We start from the raw sequence: 22,183 nt of genomic DNA, 5'->3' as shown, positions 1-22,183 counted from the left end.
CAATGGAGAAATAAAGGAGACGTGCTTCCAAATTCTGTTCAGTTTTTAACTGCAACTGAGCTGCTCCATCTTGCAGCAAACTATACAGCTGTTTAATTATGTGGTTGTTTTTCATGGGCATATATTTTTTTATTTAAGTTACTTTTTATTAGTGTACATGATAAATTTTTTCTTTTTTGAGATGCGTAGGGACTCTTGATGCCTCTTGAGCATAATACCTCTGATTATGTAAGTGCAGGTAAAACCACTACACTGGCTTGGTTTTGTTTCACAATTTGCTGAAAAAGAATGGATCCCAAGAGGCAGTTACTGGGGGAAAGACACCTCCACACTGAGTATTTATAAGCCTGACTGGAGCTTTTATTTCAGGAAGGTATTGTGCTCTTAATTATGAGCTGTAATTTAATGTCACTGTCCTTTGTAATGTACGTGCGTGTTAACAATGCATTGTCATTTTAGCTGGAAAAGCAGACCATCCTGTGCAGCTTAAGGATTTAGACCCAGACTTGTCTTCTCAATTTGTCTTTTCACCACCTCTTTTGAGGTCAAGAAGAAAAAATGTATCTAGCGTTTCCCAAATTATGAAAGAACCAGTAAGTAAAAACCCTGGATGTATCATGTTCTTGACTTTTGCTCTGTACTGCTTTTTCAAATCATACTTTGCAATGCCTTGCCTTTTTTCTTGAAAGTACGTCTAAAAAGAAAGCTTTAAATTAAGCAGCTAGACAATTTGTGGGTTTTTCCTTCATGAAAACTAGCTACAAAAGTCAGTTTTGAGTCTATGTAAGTCAAGAACTAGTAAGTATTGCTTTGCCTTTAACAAAAGGCACAGTGGCTTTCTTTAAACTTAATTGGTGTGTTATTTTTTAATTTTCAGAATTTGAACTGTTAAGATGGTACAGTAATTTCAGATGAAAGGTTTGTTTTGCTGAGAGAAACTGTAATGCTTTTGGAAAAAACTTTGGCATGACTGCATGAAAGAAAGACTGATTTGTATTCTGTAGAAGTGTAAGAACTTGTGTGTGAGTAATATTTTTGTTGCCTTAATATAGGAGCTTCCAACTAAAGAGGAAGAGGATACCGAATCCTTAGAGTCTCTGGGAAAGCAAAAATTGAAGAGAGGTAGAACTGCAAAATCAAAAATGAGGAAAGCAACCAAGTATGAAATTATTTTTGAACACTTATTTGCATTCCTTTATTATGTTTTCACAAGTTCAGCTGTTTGCCACCCAATTTCTTCTGCTCGCTTGGCTGAGCAGTTCTGCTCTGACCTTACGAACCTGTCCAGCTTGCTGGTCTAACAGGCACCTTTTCCCCCACTTAATGGTTTAGTTTTCTAACAGAAATGGGAGAGGGAGGGGATAGCAAAGGAATGGATACCAATCTTTGCAGTGATGGTGGGCTCCTACATTGTCGTATTCCACCTTTATGAAACCACACTCACTTTTAACAGTCTTTAGTTGCCCATACAAGGCAGGAGGGGGTCAGTGAACAGAGGGAACTTCTTGTTTCTGGACATGTTTCCTGGTTCATTCTGGAAAACTGTTTGAGGATATCTGCCTCTTAAAAGCTGGGCTAGGGTGCTCTAAAGGCTCATATGACCAGTGACTGAGAATACTTGGTACAATCTGGTAAGGAATGAAAGCAAAAGAAAGCTGATTTGTGTACCTTTTTTGCCTTGATCCTGCCTACAAAGAAGCCCATAAATAAGTTCTTCGGCATTAATTTTGTAATTTTTCCCTCCACTGAAAGCTGTTGGTAAGAAAAAATAAATTTTGGTACTTCTCTTTCTTTTCAGAACCACAAGAAGAGAAGGTTCTTGGTCACCTCCACCAGTGGAAATAAAATTCATCTCTCCTTTTGGAAGTCCAGTGGATGGAACAAAGAAAGAAACTGCAGACATGGCAGAGAAGACTCTACGAAAGAACAAAAAAAGACTGTCTAATTTTCCAAAGCCAGTTGTGCGCCGGAAGATGCTGTAACTGTTTTTAAAGTTTATAATATACACCACTGTTTGCAAAGTCATCAAAATTGTGTGGATTAGTAAAAAGAAAAAATTATCTAATTTGGAAGAGATAATTTATATAAATTATTGTAAAATTTCATAAACAAATGGTCTTCAATAAGTAACTCCATATGGAGTGTGATTTCCTCAGTCAATGCAGTTTTCTATTTTATATTAAGACTTCATACATTTATATAATATGTAAATACAGCTTATTTTAGGAATGTTAAATAAAAATGTATACTTCACAATATGCTTACTGTCTGATAGCTTTTTGAGGGAATAGTGGGTTGAATGGCCTGTATTGCTCAGAAATGTTAATGTTGGTTTGCAGGAGTTGTTGACCCTCAAAAGTGAGGCCTAAAGCTTTTTAAGCTTTTTAAAAGTTTACTTAGAATTCCTATAACAAGTAAACGTTCGAAACATACTAGTTTGACTTTTCTAAATGACATTTGACCTTCTGGCACAAATAATTGGGCTCACAGTATAAACCAGTGATTCCTTACATTCACGGTTAACTTGTACCGTATCGAAATCAGAATGTAAACAATTGTATTTTAAGGTGTGCAATATTTTTTTTGTATTTGTCTTAAACTTTGGGAAAGCTGCTCTTTAGTTCATAAAACTAGTTCACATCTCAGATGTTTCACTATTTTTTACAGTTTGTTGTCAGCAAAAAATTGACTGTATAGAGGATGTGATACTTACAATAGCATATCGGGTTTAAAGGGATGTTACCCATATACTTGGAAATTTGAGCCAAAATTATTTTCATAAGGTTAATAGCAATGTTACTATAATTGAAGTAATTATTGTCTGTAAACATATTTTGCAGTGTTTGAAGCCTGCATATCACAGCACTGAAAACCTGATGGTAAAGCTAACATAGTAGTCTGAAAAAGGTACAAAAATGTACAGAAATCTTAGTTACAAACCATATTTTTTAATAATTGTTTCATTAATAATCTTGGGTTATGGAGTAAATGTCCCTATAAAGCTTCAATTTGTAAAAATAAATTCAACAAATATTCTTTTAAAAGCAGACATGGAAATACTATTTTGATGTGCAGTCTTTTAGACAATGGATTATTTTTATGTATGTTAATTTATATATGGATGCAACTTTGAAGACTACAGAATGGTGGAACCTGACATTAAACTTTTCAATTAGTAAAAACTAGTACAGTTACTCTAAGAAATAATTTATTGGTTAACTAATACCTTGTACATAGTGGGTGAATGTATTAATAACAGACTAAGCTTGTAAAAGAAGTTTCTTCTGGGGCCATGATTTTTCTATCTTGGAACAGGTCATTCTAGAGAAGCAGTTGCATGCAGTAGGGTATTTTTCTCCTTGGGATTATTCATCACTGAATGAAAGCTTAAAAAAAATGCCAAATGTTGAAAGTGTCAGTTTGAGTGAGACCTTTCAGTCAGGTTAATAATTCATTCTGAATATTTTGTATTTGAACTACAATATAAATATCGTCAAAGAGGGGGAGGGGGGGAAGTTCTAGCAATATTTTTTTAAATTCTTGTTGTACAGAAATGCAGCAAAGAGCTCAGAATATGGGGTAAAATACAAACTTTCAAAACCGGAATAGAAAATGGATGTCAAATCTGAATATATGTTGTGTGTAGTGCACAAGAGTATTTATAAAATGTTCCGATTCCTGATCAAATAGACTTGAGTGGTGAAGTGCTAGTGAAGATTACCTCGTAGGGTTTTAACGTGTTTCTGTCATTTGTACTTACAATATATTTTTTTGGTATGAAAACCCATTAGAACAAATGATAACATGGTATTAGCTAATTTTATTAATAATTTGTAGATTTGTAGTGATTTTTAGCCTCTTTATTTTATAACCAGCTCAGCTGAATTACCGTCATTTGGAAGTGCTTTGGAGGAAAAAAGAAAGCAGTAGTAACAACAAAATTGGCATGAGATTCAATAACCTCCTAAAGGTTTGGAATAGTCTTGTGATTTTTTACTTTAAAGGAGTTTTAATCCAATTGTATGTTAAAATGTTTTCCTCTTTTTTTTTTTTTTTTTTTTTGTTTTGTTTTGTTTTGTTCCCCCCCCAGTTAAATTCAGTGCATAGTTCTTGGGTGCTGACCAGTTTCCCCAGGGAGAAGTTTAAAAAGGAGTGTAAGCATAATGTGTAACGAGGAGTGGGTTTTCAGGAAGTTGAAGGACATAGAAGGAAACGGAGGCGCAAACAGGCACTATGAATTATTATTTAGAGCCTGAGAAAAGGAAAAGAAGCTAGCTAAGAGTGTTACGATGGCAGCTTAAGGATGGGTTTATATTGAAGTGGAGAAAATAGATTTTTACATGGGTGTTCTTTTGTGTAGCCTTGCTACAAACGTGTGAAGGATGGAGTGGAAAAGATGATTTCAGCAAGGGTGGGAAGGATCCAGTGCATGGGCATGCTGCTTAAGCGGATGAATTGGGGAAGGAGCCTGCCTTTTTAAAAGATTAAAATGGCTTCGGGGTGAGTGGCTGAGCTGGCTGGGAGTCTTAATAGGATTGCAGGTGTTTGCACATGTATCTGAGAGGAAGATGATAATCCTGGTGCCAGAGAAGGGGACAAGGGGCCGTGAAAGAGGGGGGGATGCATTGTAGTGGATGCATGTGTAAGGCTATAGGGGCATAGAGCTGCAATTCTCTTGTGACCGAGATGTGAATTTCCCAGGAGCTACTCGGTATAGTTCATCACTAAATAGAGCAATTTTGAAGTTTTTCTATAGGAAATTTAGTTGCTTGAGGGGTGTGTGTTTTTCTCCCCCTAAAGAAAAGCTGGAATTTCTCAGGAGTGTTTTGATGCATCTGCTTTGATCTAATGTTAGACAGCTAAAAGCTGAAGCTAAATTGCACATTTGTACCTTTCGGGGCTGTAATCCCAGGGGAGATTCCACTGGAAGGTTGACTGCCTTGGGATAGCAGACACTCACCTTTCAGAAAGAACAAAAATAGGCATAATGGCAGATTTTATTTCCCGGAAACATAGTAGGAGATATTAGTGGAGGGAGAATGAATATTAATAAGATTAAGGGCTGTTGTTAGAAGGGAATTTGTCAAGAGAATGAACGTTTTAGTAGAAATGGTTCCCTGAGTTACTCAGAGAGTTAATGCAAATATTCCTAAGGCTTTTTCTTCAAATGTTTAGAAGCCAAGGCTGATGTAAGTGTTCATTCCAGGTTATAACATGAAGGAGGATTAAAGCGAATCTATTCTACTTCAGATAGCTACTTGGTGCTTAAAGTGTTAACTGATTCATGTTGACTTGGTTTATTTGCCTTAATATTTGTACATGCCCAGTGTGCAAATAAGGCTGCAGATAACTAATGTAATCCCCCATCAGAACTTCCTCTTGTGGAAGACTACTCTCAGGGCTGTCAGCACAATAGATTCATTTGCTGCAATTTCATCAGTTCCCATGTAACTAATCATAAATAGCTTGCTTGTTGATTTCTGATGGGGAAAATCAAGATAGAGGCAGAAGCCAAATCATAGTTTCTTGTGAGTTGTTAGGCAATGCTTGTGACCTATTAGTCTAGGCCAATCCGAAACTACTACGAAATAACAGAATTCTAATCTTTTGTACTGTTTGTCTTCTGTGCAAAACTTCCAGGTTTCCATTCCAGAAATGCATTTTTTCACCAAATTAGTCAAGATAATGAGTCTCTTTGATATGCTTGGAGATAAATGTACTGTGTTTCATTTTGAATGAAAGCTGTTCCTAAAATAAAATACATTTTTCCAGTGCACTGTGCTGTGTGGATGACCAATATGTGAGGTAGAGGGGAAAAATACATGTAATGGTTACTGATGTGTCCGTTTGTTCAGGCCCCTCCTTGGCTGCGTGTCACCTAATGCGATCTGAGAGCAGGCTTATCCCACAGCAGTCATTGGTTGGCCATGCATTGCTGTTGAACTTGGTTTAAATCCAGACCAAAAATGAATTATTAGTAAATGACTGATTGCTTGTATTTTGATAGCACAATTGTAATTTTAATACACAGAGAGAAGGATGCAGGAAGTAGGGTGTGATTTCTGTGAACGCCAACAGCGCAGATATCTATGACCTTAGGAATCCAGGGCATGGGAAGACCTTTACTTTTGATCTGGCCTGTCGGTCTCACAGTGGCTTCTTAAAGGACGAGAATGGTATCCTTATCTCAGCAGGATCCAAGAGGTACACAGGCCAGGTAAGATTTTCTTCGAAGAATCAACTAAAAGCAGTTTTAGCTAATAGACAATTGTAGACTGGTCGGTTCATTTATCTCCCATTATTAACGTTTATGTAATTGTAATGCAAATGACTGGCATTTCAGTTCACTGGTTTGAAGCATGTAGACTTCATCTACATTTCTGTCATCCTGGAACTCAGTATTACTCGTAAGTGTGTTTGCAAATCTTGATCGCAAATTGAAACTATTAGTGGGGACACTCCAACTGAACAGCAGTGCTTGTGTATGCATTTGCTTGCTTATCCATGAACAGGATGCACTTGGCTGTTTTCTGGGGAGAGGTCTCACGATCTTGGTAAAAGAGTGCTGGAGAATGCCTGGCAAGTACTTTGCTGGTGTATGGTCAGATCAGCTCAGAGAAGAGTTATTTAATGATGAGATACTGTGCAGAGGCTTGGTGATCCTTGTGTGCAAAGAATCCCTCAAAGCCGCCTGGAACAGGGAGAAGGAGAAGCCGTACCAGGTGGGATTAGTGTGAAGTGTCATTTACCTCCAAGATCTTTCCAGGTTGTATGTTAAAATACTCAATTTTAAATCAGTATATAATAGAAACCATGAGTATACGGAGCAACTTACAGTACAAGCCATAGTGGTTCCTATAAAATAGCGTTGAATAAAAAAATCTATGTAGTACAGCTTGGTTTACAGATAAACTCTTAACAAGATAATTTGTCACAAGTGTAATTAATGTCTTACATAAGAACCAAAAATGTTATGTTTTAGTAAACCTTTTTTTAACAGCTGTTCAGATGCTGATCTTCCTTTACCTACCGTACAGTGAGCTGACCTTTAATCTTTGTTATGCTTCCTAACTTCACCCTTGCACATGGTATTCATGAGGAAGTCTTCAGGACCTCAGTAAAGAAAATTAATGCTTTCTTCCATACACCTTTTATAGGGTACTGAATGTTTATAGCACCATACCTCTCCTATAAAGCAGGAGCGATGTACAGCTTCTGTAGCTGCTGGATGCTCCCACTCCATCGGCACCTTTCTGTAGCCCAGTGGATTCCAGCACTGCTGTAAGCTGCTGGCATCACTCCCCGCTGTAGTGCTTTCTGTCTGCAAACACACCGCCTCGTTACTGAAGGCTTCTTGTGATTTACTCCTGTGTCACTTCCCTTAAGGAAGAGCACTTTGTTTTTCTTAACGCGTCCCTCCAGCTCCGTGCAGGCAGAACTGCCATTTGTGACCACGTTTCCGTTTCCCTTCGACATCACCCGCTGCTGCTGCTGCTGCTGCTGGCGGGAGCGCGGGGGCCGTGCCGTGCCGGGCCGTGCCGTGCCGTGCCGTGCCGGCAGCTGGAGGGTACTGCTGCCACAGGAAAGGCTGCCGGGCTCCAGGGAGGAGCGTGAAGTCTGGGCTCCTGACTGGGCAGGCGTTCCTCAGGGAAAATTCATGCCCAGGCTATCGTGACCCACCCTGGCCTGGGTCTTGCAGGCACTCCTTTCGTAGCGGGGCAATGCCTGGAGTTTCTTTTCCTGCTGTTGCTTTATTAAAATAAGTGCTTTGTTTTCTTAGTGCCCCTTGCTGAGAATGACTGCTTTTACTTCTCTTAATTCCTCTCATAGCCACGTGGGGTCACCATTTTATTTTTTATTTACGCCTGTGTTTGGTGGGTTTTTTTCAGAGAGCCAGCGTGTGGGAGCAGAGACTGGATTTTACCTCCAGTTATCCCTGGAGGATATCCAGGATATCCAGGGGGAAACGAGCCTCTGGCTTTGGGAGCTGTGCTGCGGCGGACAGCTGAACAGGAATCCAGCACCAGAGCACGACATTTTTGGTTTTGGCTATAGAAATCGGAGCCAGCCACAACGGAGACACGGTGGCATCTGGCTTATTTGCTGTGTGGTTATCCAAACCCTGTTACCAGCTCTTAGAAGGGTGCTTCACCTCAGGCATCCCTCATCCTTGGCATAGCCCGTATGGCTGCCATGTCCTGGAGCCCACCGTGGGCAGCCGGGGGGCTCGCTGTGCTCTGCTGGGTAACAGCTTGTGTGGGAAGGGGCTGCCTGTCCTCCATGACAGCTGCTGCCTTCCTCCCGGCCTGTGCTCCCCTTTCTGTGTTTAAGCACGGCTCTTGCAAGCAAAGCACCAGGCAGGTGCAGTCCCCATTGGCTTCCCTCACCACACGGCTCTGTGTAGGTGAGGGTGTTCCTGCAGGGAAGGGCTGGGCAGGAGGCAGCTGGGCAGCCCCAGAGCACCTGTTGGAATGCACACTCCCTAGCCTCAGCTGTGTGGCTACAAAAAAACCTTTCTGTCTTTCTTTTTCCCCTTGCGCAACTCCCTTAAGCTACAGGGAGCGTGGGGTCTCGCCCTCTCCCTTGGCTGCTCTGGTCAGACCATGGCCTGCCTGCTCCCCCGGCCTGAGGGAACTGCGGCCTGAACTGCGGCCTGCCTGCTCCCCCGGCCTGAGGGAACTGCGGCCTGAACTGCGGCCTGCCTGCTCCCCTGGCCTGAGGGAGCCGCTTGGCCCAGGGCCTGTCATGGCCGCATGCTGCTGTGCTTCAAGGGAGCTTTGATGTGACTTTATGAGTCTTAAATTCTACATTGAAGTGCAGCCAGGGGTGGGAGGCAGGCCCTGGTTGATGGAGGGGCTGTACCCTCTCGCTCCCTAGATGAAATGAGCTCTGTGGGGTCAAGAAAGCTCAGTGGGCTTCTGTCGCCAGGCCAGGCCGGTGGGCTTGCTGCCCTGGGCCCCTGGGCACTGCAGCTCGGTTAGGAGCAGACATTGGTCCCTGAAAGTGGAACCTGTGACCAGTTTTGGGGTGTTTGGAGCTGGACACAAACTAAGGGGGCTGTGACTGCTCAGCTGCTCCCATCAGGGAAGCGTTGTCCTTCCGCAGTGGGAATCCCCCTCTTTCTGGGGATGCTGTTCACAACAAATGCAGTGGGGGGCAAAGCACAGCCTTTTCTCCAGCCCTATCCAGTGGTTCAGGCTGGAACACTGCTTGGCAGCTGGAAAAACCTCAAAATGTCAAAATGCAGCAATGTTGCAGACTCCAAAACCTAAATCCACAGCAGGGGCTGTGGCAGCTGCTGCTTTGCTGCCCCTCACAGGGAGAGGGATGTGGTGGTGGCCTAGAACACTCTGCAGGCTGGGCCAGAAGAGCTCTTCTTGAAGCTCTTAAAGTGATTTCTAGAATTTGAAAGCAATTCTTTCCCCTAGCTTTTGCTTGGTACTATATCACTTGGTGGGGGTTGAGCTTTGTTTTTTCGATAACTCAGCCTGAGGTGGATTTCCAGGTGTGGAAAGTTGTTGGTTGTTTGGGTCTGTTGCACCAAGAGAAGTCTAGTAATAATAGATGGAAGGAGCATCAGGGCACTTGGATAACAAGTAGGATTGCTAGCTAATCTCCAGTAACTAGTACAGGTTTCAGGAGATAAATATGGGTGCATAGTTTCAGAAGAAACCGTGAGATTTCAGGAGAAATTACAGGATTAAGCCTCTTGATAAAATACTGCAACTCTCCAGTCCTTTAAACTTCTTTGGCAGGCTGGGAAACAAATAGATTTAGTACTTATCCCTATTAAAAAACATAATTTTGAAGAATGATTTCAGTAATTGTTTTGCCTAACAGAGCAAATTATGAGATCCTCTCCAATGTGTATTTTTTAAGAGCAGCTAATGATGAGAGCATTTAAGCACTTTAATGGATTTGAATATCCTTTTGCCATTAAATTTAATTGGTCAGCTTGGTAGTTTTTCTGTAGCAGAAATGGGATAATTCACATTAGTCACTTGTGTAGGAAAATTATGGTTAAGGGAAGAATATAAAAAATAATTCACAATGCTGGTACTGACTCCATATTTACTGTTTTATTAGCAGGATTTGCTGCTCACTTTAAATTCACAAATAGACATTATTTACAAAAGCTGTTTACTCCAAAACTGGGTGGTACTACATACTTTAAAACAGAAAGAAGCATTTGTCATCACAATAGAAAAGACTTTATTTCAATACACAAAAGAATACACAAAAGTTCATGTTATCTTATGTGTAGTTTAAATGAGTAGGTATTACTGCTACATCACCTGCTTTATCATGCGTATCAGTTACGAAAACACCTGTCCTGGAGTTGCACAAAATCAGAACAGTAAAAACAGCACTGTTGGAGGCAATGCAGAATTCATCTTGAGTTGTTGCCTCACATTTGACCAGATAACGACCTACTCAACTCAAACAGTGACTGGCTCGCTGCAGCCATGAGTCTGTCTCTCCACTGCTTGCAGAAAGACAGATTGTCTCAAGATCCTTATGCTAATTTGGCCCTATTTGTATTTTATTTTGAAGGTGTATACAGACTTGGTAAGATGTCTAGGCCTGGTTCAGCAGAGTGGATTTTTTCCCACTAACATGCTATAATTTTACTTGGGTCCCACTGAAAAACAGGTTGAAACACATGGAATTCTGTCTGAACATAAGAAAACACTTTTTTTACTGTGAGCGCTGTTGAACACTGGAACAGGTGGTCCAGTGAGCCTGTGCAGTCTCCATCCCTGGAGTCAGTCAAAGCCCAGCTAGACACTATCCTGGGCAACATGTTCTAGTTGACCCTGCTTGATCAGAGGGGTGAACTAGATAATCTGGAAATGTTGCCCACCTCTATGATTTAGTGATTGATTCTGTGAAGAGCTCCGTGACTCAAAGCAGCAGAATATGGCCACAGGGTGCCTGGAGATAAGAGAAGGGACCAGCTCCCTTCAATATGTAGCTGTGACATTTCCAAATACAATAAACAGAGTACCATTCTACATAAAACTACAGAGTGGAATGTTGATAAAATACTCTTAAACAAGGTGTCACAGGAAGAGACTTGAGGTTTTCACTAGATTGTGAAGCAGTATTTAGCTTTGTAGAGAATGTGTCTTTCTTTCAAAAGAGCATGCTGCACATTGTACAATAGAAAGCTGGTAGTCTGTAGACTTCAAGGAGCTTCATCATGAGGAGTAAACTGAGAGGATGAAGTGTGACACGAAGGAAAATGGGCATTTTTGCCATCCTGCATCTTGTGAGCAGAAGGAAAAGGACACGGAATAGCTTAAAGGTACAAATGATAATATCAAAGAAATTCCTTTTAAGAAGAAACAAAGCATCATCATTTTTAGGATCAGCAATCAATTCTTCCATCACTGTAATATATTTTAATGCATTCACAGACTTTTTTGTTCATCTTAAATTTTAAACAACTCCAAAATGAGAGTCTACATCCCATATTTACATATTGTGACCTGAAGCACAGCATCGGTCTGAGTTATGGGATTATACAGCAGTCCAGTGAAAAGAGTTTTGATGGAAACATGTAGTAGGCTGCTTTTCAAGGACTCTGCCCAGTGGTGGATATTCCTATAGACAAGGGAGAAGCTTATGAGGAGGCATTATTTCCTCTTTACCCCCTTTCCAAAATACGTGAGATTAGAACTTCAGAAAATTTATTTCAGTTTTATGCAGTCTACCTCCTCTGTGACTGGCATTGCACTTGTTCTCAGGTCTAAATCTGTGCTAGATTTGCTTCCGTTATATGTTGATCTCCATCTGAGCAACATGATCTTCTTGAAATACTTCATGGTGTTGTTTTTTACAGTTACAAAACACATGGTGTTTATCATGCTGTTGCTCATAGCAATACATTCAACTATGTAAAAAGCAGTAAGATAATGCTTCTCTTTCACAAAGATGGTGGGGAAAAAGTCACGGACAATTGTGAACCCATAGAAAGGTGACCAGCAGAGAACATAGGCAGTCAGGATGCACATCAGTACCATAACAGTTTTTCTTCTGCATCGAAGCCTCTTCCTGATCTGTTCCGTTTGAAATCCTGGTACAGTTTTAAACCAAAGTTCCCGAGAGATCCTGGCATAACACAAGGCCATCGTAACAACAGGGGCAACAAATTCGATGCCAAAGATGAAGAGAAAATACGATCTGTAGTACATCTGCTGGTCAACTGGCCAAATTTGACCACAGAAAATTTTTTCCTGGTTCTTCACTATGAATAACACTGTTTCAGTAGTAAAGTAGGCAGATGGGATAGCTACAAGTATGGAGATGATCCAGACCAAGGCGATTAGGAAGGTTGCTGTTTGATAATTCATTCGTGGTTTCAGTGGATGAACAATGGCCAGGTACCTGGAACAGATAAATTCATTTAAAATGAAGTCTGAAAACACTCTTAGTCAGAACGCACTTCAAAACAGAAGTGGACAGAATTAGGCAGAAGGAAACTGCTGTCATTCTTAAGGAGAAAGCCTGACAAATTTGCCTGTGAGGAGAGTTAAGAAAATTTTCAGATGTGGCAGCCTAAAGCAAAGTTCTTATGTCTAAGAATCAGTTCCTGGTTCTAGAAACTCTGGAGCCAGTGGCTGAGTGGTTTGTTAGGACAGTGGGTACCTGACAATCTGAAAATCTCAGTGTATGTTAGGGTGTCTGAGGATGGTTTTAAGACTTGAGTCTTAAAACTCCTACCTGTTCACAAGATTAGAAAGAGCTGCAATTTTTTATCACAAACTTTCCTTTTTAACACGGATTACATATCTGGGAGTTATGGAAAAGATAGGAAGAGGAGAAAGAGAGGGAATATTCCTATTACTGACAAATATGTTTGCAGGACCTAGCACAATACACAGGTGATGTCATACTCAGGACATACCATGATATAGTACATGGGGACTCTTTGCTGGATAGTGCATGTTCAAGCAGGAGTTTGAAACATGCAATAATATATGCCTAGTCAGGTGCGGGTAAAAAGGCAAACATGCAGAAGCAGGAAAAAGGTTTCCCTGGGCATAGAACTATTTAAATACACATATTTTTACCAAGAAGGTCAAATATATGTAACAATGTTTTTATTATTTTCATATTTTTTCCATGGGATACAAAAAGTTGAAGCTGATGCTAATGAATGGTTACAGGTGAGCATGTTTTCAAGCCACCAACAAAGGGCTGTGTATCCATTTTCTGTCCATGCAAATTTTTGTGTCTTCTGCTGGAGGTGACTATTGCTAATTAATCTTAAATATGCTGTGTTAAGTAACGTGCCAAACCATAAAACCTGAGTTAGGTGTTGCACTCCTTATGACTGTAAAGCTGCAAGGTGTACTGCAGTGTTTCACAAAGAAGTGTGGAGAAATGGAAGTACATTACTTGCAAGGTTCATCAATTGCCCTCAAATCAGTTAAAAAGGAGCTAGGACAATGGCATTCACTCTGGGGTATTTTTTTGGTTGGAATTTGGGGGTGTTGATTTTTTAAGAAGCTATAGATGTAAGAAGAGCTTACGTTAGAGTACACTGTCCCAGAAAGATTATGATATTTCTCTTAAAAGGAGATTTTTATCAAAGACTCTCCAGAGTTGCCAGTACAATTATATTTGACACAAAGGATTGTTACAGAAAAATGGAATTTCTCATTCATTTAAAGGCTTTTCTATCTGTATATATTCTATACATAGATAGCATCCACAGGATATATTAATTCTAAAATAAAATGGAAAATCAGCGGCACATTTCATCAGCCAGATCTTGGAAGCAGATGAATTGTTCATCGCTCTTAACAGTGCAGGCTGGATGTCAAGGGACAGCAGAATTATATCAGCCTCATTGTGGAGCTGATAAATGAATATTTTTAGATTGGGTCCTATGGAAACAAGGTTGTGGGATAATGTATGTGTATGCATTCGTAAGTATGCCTGTCTGCTCAGCAAAACATTTGGCTGCATGGTGTAAATCTCTACAAGAGAGTCAGGAGGGAGTTTTTGTGCTGGATTTCCTGATTGTCATTGCTTACCACACTTGGGCTGTGACTGCGGAGTGGTCCTGGAGCTCACGAACAGAGTTCAGATGAAGCTGCCCTGGAAGGTACGCTCCAAAAGTGTACATAGAACACACCAAGTGCTCGTGGGCGTTCAGTTCAGGGGACCCAACTAAAGCTAAAGCCCCTGGAATATTTGCAGCATGAATATTGGGCCCTTAGCATGAACTTTTGCTCTTCAGATCCTCTCCTTTCACATTGCATTATTTTCTACTGTAGATGTGGCCTTAAATGTGTGAAATCCCTAATTTCATGTGAATGGACATCAAGGAAGATGGAAGAGAACCCTATTACACAAGTGAGCCCTTTTAAATGAACTAAACATGGGAAGCTGTTGCTAGGAGCCTATTCTTTTTTAGAGACAGAAGTCAACAACCTACATGACATAACCAACATGGAATTGTTGATTGTTAAATGAATGAGATTTTTCTCTGTGTACTAAATCAAAAGCTCACAAAAAAACCCCACAAACCAACAACCAAAACTCAGTGAACCCAAAACACTGTGTTCTTACAACAAACTTCAGTGGTTAATTGTTTCCAGGATTGTTTTTAAAAACGCCTGAGGAAATATGCTAGGAATCTTCTGATTTCTTAGCAGGCATAAGAGCTCACTGACCCATGTTACTTCATCAACCTGGGACGTACTAGCAGAGCTTTCCAAGAAAGTTTTTTAGAAGTTGAAAAAGTAATAGAAAATGGTAATGCATACATGATGGTGTTATATGCTTAACCCTGAATCTTCAGTTGCTGCTTAAAGGTTATTTGTTAGATACTTGTTAAGGAGTTGTTTCATAGGAGGTGTTTGTCCTTTCCCTACACCAGGCACCATCTCTGAACTTCCCCAGAGTCTTTCCACAGACTTCTGTTGACATCAATCACAGCTGAAGCAGCTGTGCATGGAGCTGTTACCTATACAACCATCAGCAGGGTTGACTGCTCCTGAGCTGCCTTTTGGATCAGGTACCAAAAACTACGCAACATTAGACTGGAGCGTAAAATGGCACATGAAGAAACTGGGAAAAAAGGGGAAGAGGGAGTGGGAATCATACAGTGTGTATATGCAGGGGGTGTTTGTACACAAAGGACAATTTCTTGTGATGGTCTTTCTATAGTTTACTCTGCGGGTCTCTGGCTTTTTGTGAGTTAGTTGTGTCAGACTTATGTCAGCATGAAGCTGATCCTCAGTGCCTAGGTCCGTCAGAGTCTGTGGTGCACAAGGCTAAGAGACCAGGAGTCTTAAGAAAGCATATAATTAAACTATATTGTTAAAATTCCTGGGGTGAGAGGCAGCCATAGAAATATCTCAGGACTGCAGTATAAAGCAGGTAGAATAACAGGTGGGTATCATTATGTTCTGCTTACCCCATTATGAAGGCTGTAGGAAAATCTCAGCTAAACTGGGTTGGTGTAGCATTTTATCATTTTCTGGACAGTGTCATAAATATGGGTGCCATAAATGACCTGTGGCTTTTTCCTGGCTTGCAGCTGTGCCATCCTCAGAGAGGCATATAAAGAGAGAGGAAAGTATAAGAGAGCATCTTAATGAAGAGTGCTGGCCATGCTCGCTGAGCATCCACTTCTGGACTGGAGCATCCAGCTACGATGTCGGTACTCTCAAATGGTTAATTTAATAATTGTTGGGTTTTCTCAGTACAGCATGACAGAGAGTAAGAATTCTCCTTTGCAGAAGTCTTATCTTTTACTCTCACACCAAAATAAAAACTGAGGAAAATACCTTAGAGGCAGAAATAAATATCCTCCTTGTTGGAAACTCACCTGTCAAATTCTATATCATTAATCAACTATTTCTGTTGCTGAAGGGTATTTCACTGTTTATAGAAAAGGTTAGATTCAGAAAAGCTGTGTAGGCTAGTAGTGAAAGTTCCTTAGAGATGTATGGTTTGGATCACAGTTATATAGTGCTGATGAACACCCTCATGTCTGGGTGTTTCTGATTTGTCTCTCTCTTTCGCCTCTTTCCCTTATTTCATAAATCCTCTCCTACACTTTTTTTTTATGAGAAAAAAAATTGTTCTAATAAATCAACATACTTTCCACCTGAAAAATCCAATCAAGACATTTCCACTGAGTTTTCTCTGGGGTAAAGTCGTGACCTCACGTGATTAAATTTTTTATGAAACAAGATACCCAGGTCTGCGTAGTACCTACCTGGACATCAGCAAATCCTGCAGAACAGCTGAGTATGTTCAAAACCTAGAGATCTGGACAGCCAGCCTCAGAAGCTCTGGCCATCTACTTGTGTAGTCATAGCACCCTACTTACCTGTCAACAGCTATAGCCAGGAGAGCATTGGTAGAAACATAGAGGGAGACGGTCCGAAGGTAGTTGACGGAGGCACAGAGGACGTGGCCGTGCTCCCAGGACAGCTGCCGCACCACATAGTAGTCCATCTCAAAGGGGCAGCACACAATGGCCACGATGAAGTCTGAGATGGCCAGGTTGGCAATCAGCAGGTTGGTGAGGTTTCGCAGCTTCTTGTAGCGGGTGAGAGCAGCAATGAAGATGAAATTGCCGATGCCACAAACCAACATGATGCCAACCAGAGCCACCCCAATCACAATCTTGGCTGCAAAGAAGGTGCGGGTTTTGGTCACGTCATCTTCACTGTCCAGTGGCAGGTCATAATCGCTGTAACTGAAATTGAAAGGGAAAGAGAAGTTTCGCAAGAAAGTTAAATCCCCATCGTGGAGATTGTAAATTGCTGCGAAGTTGAGGTTGACAGTAGCATTTGTTTTATGTTCAGCTTGCTCCATGGTCATGTCTGTCTTGTTTTGACACGTGGCTTGGCTGGCCCTTGGTTTCGTGTTAGAATTACAAGGCGTGGCAGGCGAGAGACCTCATCTAAAGCTTCCTTCTGAGCGGTGAGTCACCTTGTCTTTGTCCCCATAATATTATAGAGCAACAGCCTCATTTATCTCCTTCTGTGGGAACAAAAAGAGGAGAATATTTCTGGAGAGGAAATAACAGAAAAAATAATGTGCTTGAGGGAAAGCAATAGCCACCTTACTGCCCCACAGCTCTATAGCTGGCTGTGCACAGTGGGAAGAAATGCACTGTGAAAGGATGCTTCTGTTATCATAAAATCCCTTGAGTTGCATAATACACTGGTTGTTACACCCAGCAGTTTTATTTACCAGTGATGAAATTTTGTTTTCAGCACACAGCGAAGTGACAGTCTAGGAGGGGTGTAAAATCCAGTTTAAACCTTTGCCAGCCTTCAGGCCCACAGGCTGTCATGCTTATGCAAGGTAAAAAAACTAAAATGAGATGACACCTCAATTTGCTGAAAAGTACCTGATGTGCCTTTTGGACAAAGTTTTTGCTTTATTCTAGGTGTCTCGGTCAGAGCGATGTGATAGGTGAGAATGAAAAGACAACTGATGTCCTGGCTTCTAAGTACATTTCTTAATTAAGCAAGAGTTGCCAAGACCCAAGAAAACAGTGAAGCCAGCACTTTCCTTTTGGCAGCCATTAACTGAGTAGGGGGATGAAATCTTCAGCCAGCTTCATCTATTATTGTTTCTCTTAAACCAGTGGAGCTCTGACAATTTGCATAGGCAAGATTTTGCCCCGTGACCCAGCTTGTAGGGCTTTGCGGTGAAGGCAGATCTGCCATTCACAAGGAGAATGCTTCAACAAACAAGCTCTTGAGGTGAAAGGGAAAATCTTCCTTAGGCAAGGCAAAGCGCCATGCATTTTTGAGAATGAGGAGAAGCAGGTTCCCCTCTTTGTACTGCCGGTTGTACCAAATGTTAAAAATTGATTTATTTTCCACACTGAGGAAAGAAAAAGATCTAATCTACTCCCTAATTTTGCCTCTACTTTGTATCAAAATGCTGGGAGGGCTAACTTCTTGGATCTTCCCATGCCACATTTGGGAATCCTCACACCAGAATCCCAGCTGTCGGGACAGTCCCACCCCATCCCAGAAGGGAATTACGGGGCGTTATGACTTTTTCTGCTTTGAGACAGTGGGTCTTCCGGGTGTCAAATGCTATTGAACAACGCCCATCATGGCTACAAAGGACAATCTGCATAGTGGAGCTATTGCATCCTTCTTTCCCTGGAGCCACCCTCAGCCCCTGATGTACCAACACTTAATACATTTCTGAGAGAAACTCTCTTGTACAACTTCTGTCTCCACATTGCTTTTCAAACTGAGAGTTGCAGAACAACAGAATAATAGAAAGCCAAAGCCTGAAACTCAGTAACAGTTCAAACAATTGACTGCCTTACAAGGCATCCCCACAGCTGCCTGGAAATGTGAACATTCATTTAAGAGAAGTACTAAATAAATACTTGGATGCAAAATCTATATGTTGGTCAAAGCAAGGTGCAGCATCTGTTTCAGACAGGTTTCCCTGCAAAATACCAAGAGAGAGCTTTAAAATAAATACAGACAACACAACCATCTACAAATTGACACAACACTATCAGCTAACTGTACCTGCAGTTGCTCTCATCTTCTTGGAGGTCTCAGGCACCCTGGGGATAGCCACCAAGTTTCTCCCCTGCAAATGTGCTGCTGTGACCAGAGCAGAGAAAGGCTCACTGAAAGCAGCCAGAGGGCTTTGCTGAATGATCATTTCTCTCCCAAGCAGGTTTGCCCTGCTGCTCAGGGGAGGATGGCTCTGCTGTCTCTGTGCATGCATCTAAAGCCTTTTCTTAGTGGGAGGCACCTTGAAGCTGTCCATGCATTTCTGATTTTAAAGAGGCAGTGCAATACGGAGACAATAGAGCACAGCCTTTTTCTCTTTTTTTCTGCTTTAAACCCCCTGAATGCATCAAACTGGCGGAGCGGCTTTGTTACCAAGTCGGAGCATGGAAGGTATAAAAACCCAAGTCTGCACTTGTTCTTTGAGTTTTGTCTGTGCTGGGCAGCAGCTACCTACACCTGATGTGACACAGAAGCAAAACACAAACCTCCCAGAGGAGAGAAGGGGGAGGAAGGAGGTTGAACTACTTTCCCAGGAACCTTTCTCCATAGATCTCTCCCCGGCTATTGTGTTTAGGACTGCAGCTGTGGCAGCTCCTGCAGAAAGAGGGTCAAACGTTGAATAGCCATAAATCAGAGGACCCATGACAGCCTTCCTTGCCCTCTCAGGGAATTACTCAGAGTGGAAAAGCGGTAGTGAATCCTTAAGGACTTTGTGTCCTTTGCTAATGCGGCTTCCTTATTGCTCTGAAGCACTCGCACTGCAGGGAGCAGTTCTCCTGCTTCCCAGCTCTCCAGAAGGAAGGAAACACACAGCAGATCCCCTGTCCTCTTCTGCACCTCCAGCCTTATTCACATTAGCTGACATTTTCCAAGATGCATAGTTAAGACACATTAAGTGGATGAGACCGTAGGAGGCTGTAGAAGGTCATGAAGAGTGTAGAAGTTTTGCAGAAAATTTTAAATACGTGCCCTACAATGCACACTCACAAGACTCAGCTTTCATGAGCTTATGAGCACTTACCTCTGGAAAAAGGAGATAATGAAAGAAATCTGTTAATGTGAAATACGTCTGGGGTAAAGAGGCCACTACTGAAAACTTGTAGAAAGCTAGAGAGTCCCCACTGTCTGGATCCAGCAGACAGCATTAAGAATTTCATGGCAAATACTTTTCTTGGCTTTATTTTTAACAGTCAGTGTAATAGGTGAAAAGCCATTAATGGATTTTTAATATCCTGAAATGGTGCAACTAAATGAACAACGAGGAAATCAGATACAGTCCATTTGTTGATTTCCGTCACAAAAAATGTAAATATAGTAAGTATAGGGAAAGACAAAGTTAACTTATGGTGTACATCAGAACCACATCTCAAAGATCCCTAAAATGAGCCACATAAACCTTAAATGTCCCTTAAGAAAAGCTAGTACACTAAAGGGAGCTTTTGCAAGCTTTACATTAGGAATGTGCATGATCTCTTTAAGACTTTGCTCAGCTGTCTCACATTAAGTTATCTAGTGAGTTAATCAAGCAACATGATATCCAAATATTTATAATCCTTTAGGCCCAAACTGCAGCTGCTGCAGAACTGTCTGTCCCTGCTGATTCAAGGCAAGTTGGCACTGGATCCCTGATAACCAAACTACAGCCCCTCTGGATCTGCATTTCATGCTTGGGACGTAGGTTCCGAACAGCACTTGTTCACCTGCCATGCTCCAAGCAATTCTGTTATATGTGTCAAACTGTTTCTCAGAGAATACTAGTAAATACTGTGAAACGGTGTGATCTGCGTGTGCTGTGCAAGGCAGTGGTTTGTAGTTGCTGAATAGAAGCTTTTGAATAGAAGTTGTTGAATAGACAATGAAACCAATGGTGCTGAGAGCTACCTTTACAACCAAACGGGGAGAATGAAAGTTAAAAGGTGGGTCTAGAGCCTAAATAACTGTTCTGGTAACCTGCCTTGCTATAACAAGAGCTGGGGCAATAGTGGAAGGGTTCTAAAGCCATGGGGTATATGCAGGAGATTTTCCCAGCTGCAGATACTGTATAAGAAGTTCCAAAGGCTGCCTTCAAAAACCGTAGTCTCTTGTGACTTCTGGTGTAAATGTGATGAAAGAGCGGCTCCCTTGGGCAGCCGGGCTGTGGTATGGCTGTCCTTCTGTGCACAACTGGGATTTTTGTGGTCCCAGATTGCCCAGTCCAGGAGCTTTGCAGCCTACAGGTCTCCTCTTCCTAGAACCAGGCACTGGGAGGCTTGCAGACACTGAGAAATCCATCCCCACAGCACATATATGACATACGTTTGTCACATGATTACACTCTATTACATTGTATTTCAAAGTCCCTGTTATTTTCTAGAGAGCGCATGATTCTGATGTTGGATTTCTGCATAGGACCAGGTTTCTCCTTTACAGCATTTATTGGTGGTTCCCTGATGGTGTCACAACATTTAACAGTGTCACAATGCATTTCCTGAGACCAGTGCCACCAGTTTGACTAATTCAGGCTGAGAAAGAGAAGCTGATACTGAAAACTATCATGTAAACAATTTACTTCCTTTTTGTTAGTTTTTGTGGGTTTTTTTCATTAGTATGCTCACAGTTTGAAGAGGGAAGTTATTTGCAGGCTAAATGATGCAAAAAAGATTGCAACGTAAAGTACTTGTTTAGAGACTTTCAAATAATGAATTTCTAAAACTAGTATTTAGCTTGGGAACAGACCTAAGGACTTTGGCCTTTCATTTCAAAACAGCAAACTCACCAGCTACTGTCTAATTTTTCCTAATTGCTAAATAAATTGGACTCTGAGGGAGGTAATTAATCCCAGGGGATTTACGTAAGCTTTGCATAAAGTATAGCTGGAGTTTTACAAAGGTTGCTAATACAAATCAGTTGGTGAAATGTGACAAAAGCATCAGACATCCTGTGATTTTCTGGAAAAACAAACAAAAGGTAGCAGCACTCATGGGTTACAGCCATGTGTATTTCTGCTCACTGTTCCAACCAGACATTCAGCTCAGGGGCTTTACTAAATCTGAGAGTGTGTAACTGACATTAATGTTCAAGAGGGCACTAGACTTGCTTACATAAAGAGTTAGGTGTATTTTTCTAATACATGAAAAGAGGCCTTGTGGTACTAGAGAAAAGTGACTTTTGCATGGAGCTTGGCAAAAATGTGCACACAGGAGTAATCCCACCATACTCAGCTGTTCCAATGGTGACTTGGGCTGTGGAATAGTCCTGGGAAGGAGAGAGCAGAGAGGTGTTTGCCTTTATTCATGGATTATGTCATCCTGCTACACACCTCTTACCACCTCTTTCTGCTTCCTTCCTGAGTGATCATTTCTTGGCTTAGAAAGAGGGGCAAAGCATCTGAAGGAGCAGCAAGAGCAGGCTGTCAGCAACCACAGTAACACTCTGCAAACTTGGTGGTCAGTGCTGTTGGAAAAGCAAAGAAAAGCCTTTTTTCTTTCAGAGCTGCACAGGTTTCTGTGGACACTGGCATTCAGGCAGATGTCACAGCCAAATGACGCAAGGTTTAGCAGAACTGCACAGAGCTCACTTAATGTGCAAGGTGACCCAGGGGCATTCAGCAACTTCAAAGTAGAAGACATTTTCTTTCTCTTTACTTGTCTCTTTTTTCCCAGTTATTTCTTTTC

At 41.4% G+C, this 22,183-nt stretch overlaps 2 protein-coding genes across 4 annotated transcripts in view; one reads left to right on the top strand and one right to left on the bottom strand.

Annotated features, from left to right (window-relative positions):
• Positions 1-3,185, top strand: part of AHCTF1 (AT-hook containing transcription factor 1) — a 42,584-nt gene extending 39,399 nt beyond the window's left edge. For all 3 annotated transcript variants that reach the window (XM_037405233.1, XM_037405232.1, XM_037405234.1), the window contains exons 34-36: positions 460-593; positions 1,053-1,159; positions 1,799-3,185. In XM_037405233.1, coding sequence (XP_037261130.1) covers positions 460-593; positions 1,053-1,159; positions 1,799-1,982 — 425 coding nt within the window. In that variant the 3' untranslated portion in view covers positions 1,983-3,185. The remainder of the gene's footprint in view (positions 1-459; positions 594-1,052; positions 1,160-1,798) is intronic.
• Positions 3,186-10,057: 6,872 nt separating this feature from the next.
• On the bottom strand, positions 10,058-18,699 carry LOC119156395 (prokineticin receptor 2). The gene is made up of 3 exons (XM_037406081.1): positions 18,540-18,699; positions 16,355-17,013; positions 10,058-12,390 (listed from the first exon to the last, which is right to left on the bottom strand). The coding sequence occupies exons 2-3, from the start codon at positions 16,849-16,851 to the stop codon at positions 11,694-11,696; spliced, it is 1,194 nt and encodes a 397-aa protein (XP_037261978.1). The 5' UTR covers positions 16,852-17,013; positions 18,540-18,699; the 3' UTR covers positions 10,058-11,693.
• Positions 18,700-22,183: the final 3,484 nt, after the last annotated feature.

The sequence above is a fragment of the Falco rusticolus genome, chromosome 12, assembly GCF_015220075.1.
Source record: "Falco rusticolus isolate bFalRus1 chromosome 12, bFalRus1.pri, whole genome shotgun sequence".
In the NCBI taxonomy this organism is placed as follows: Eukaryota; Metazoa; Chordata; class Aves; order Falconiformes; family Falconidae; genus Falco; species Falco rusticolus.
The sequence above is the reverse complement of the archived record's forward strand: the minus strand, read 5'-3'. Positions and strand labels throughout refer to the sequence as shown.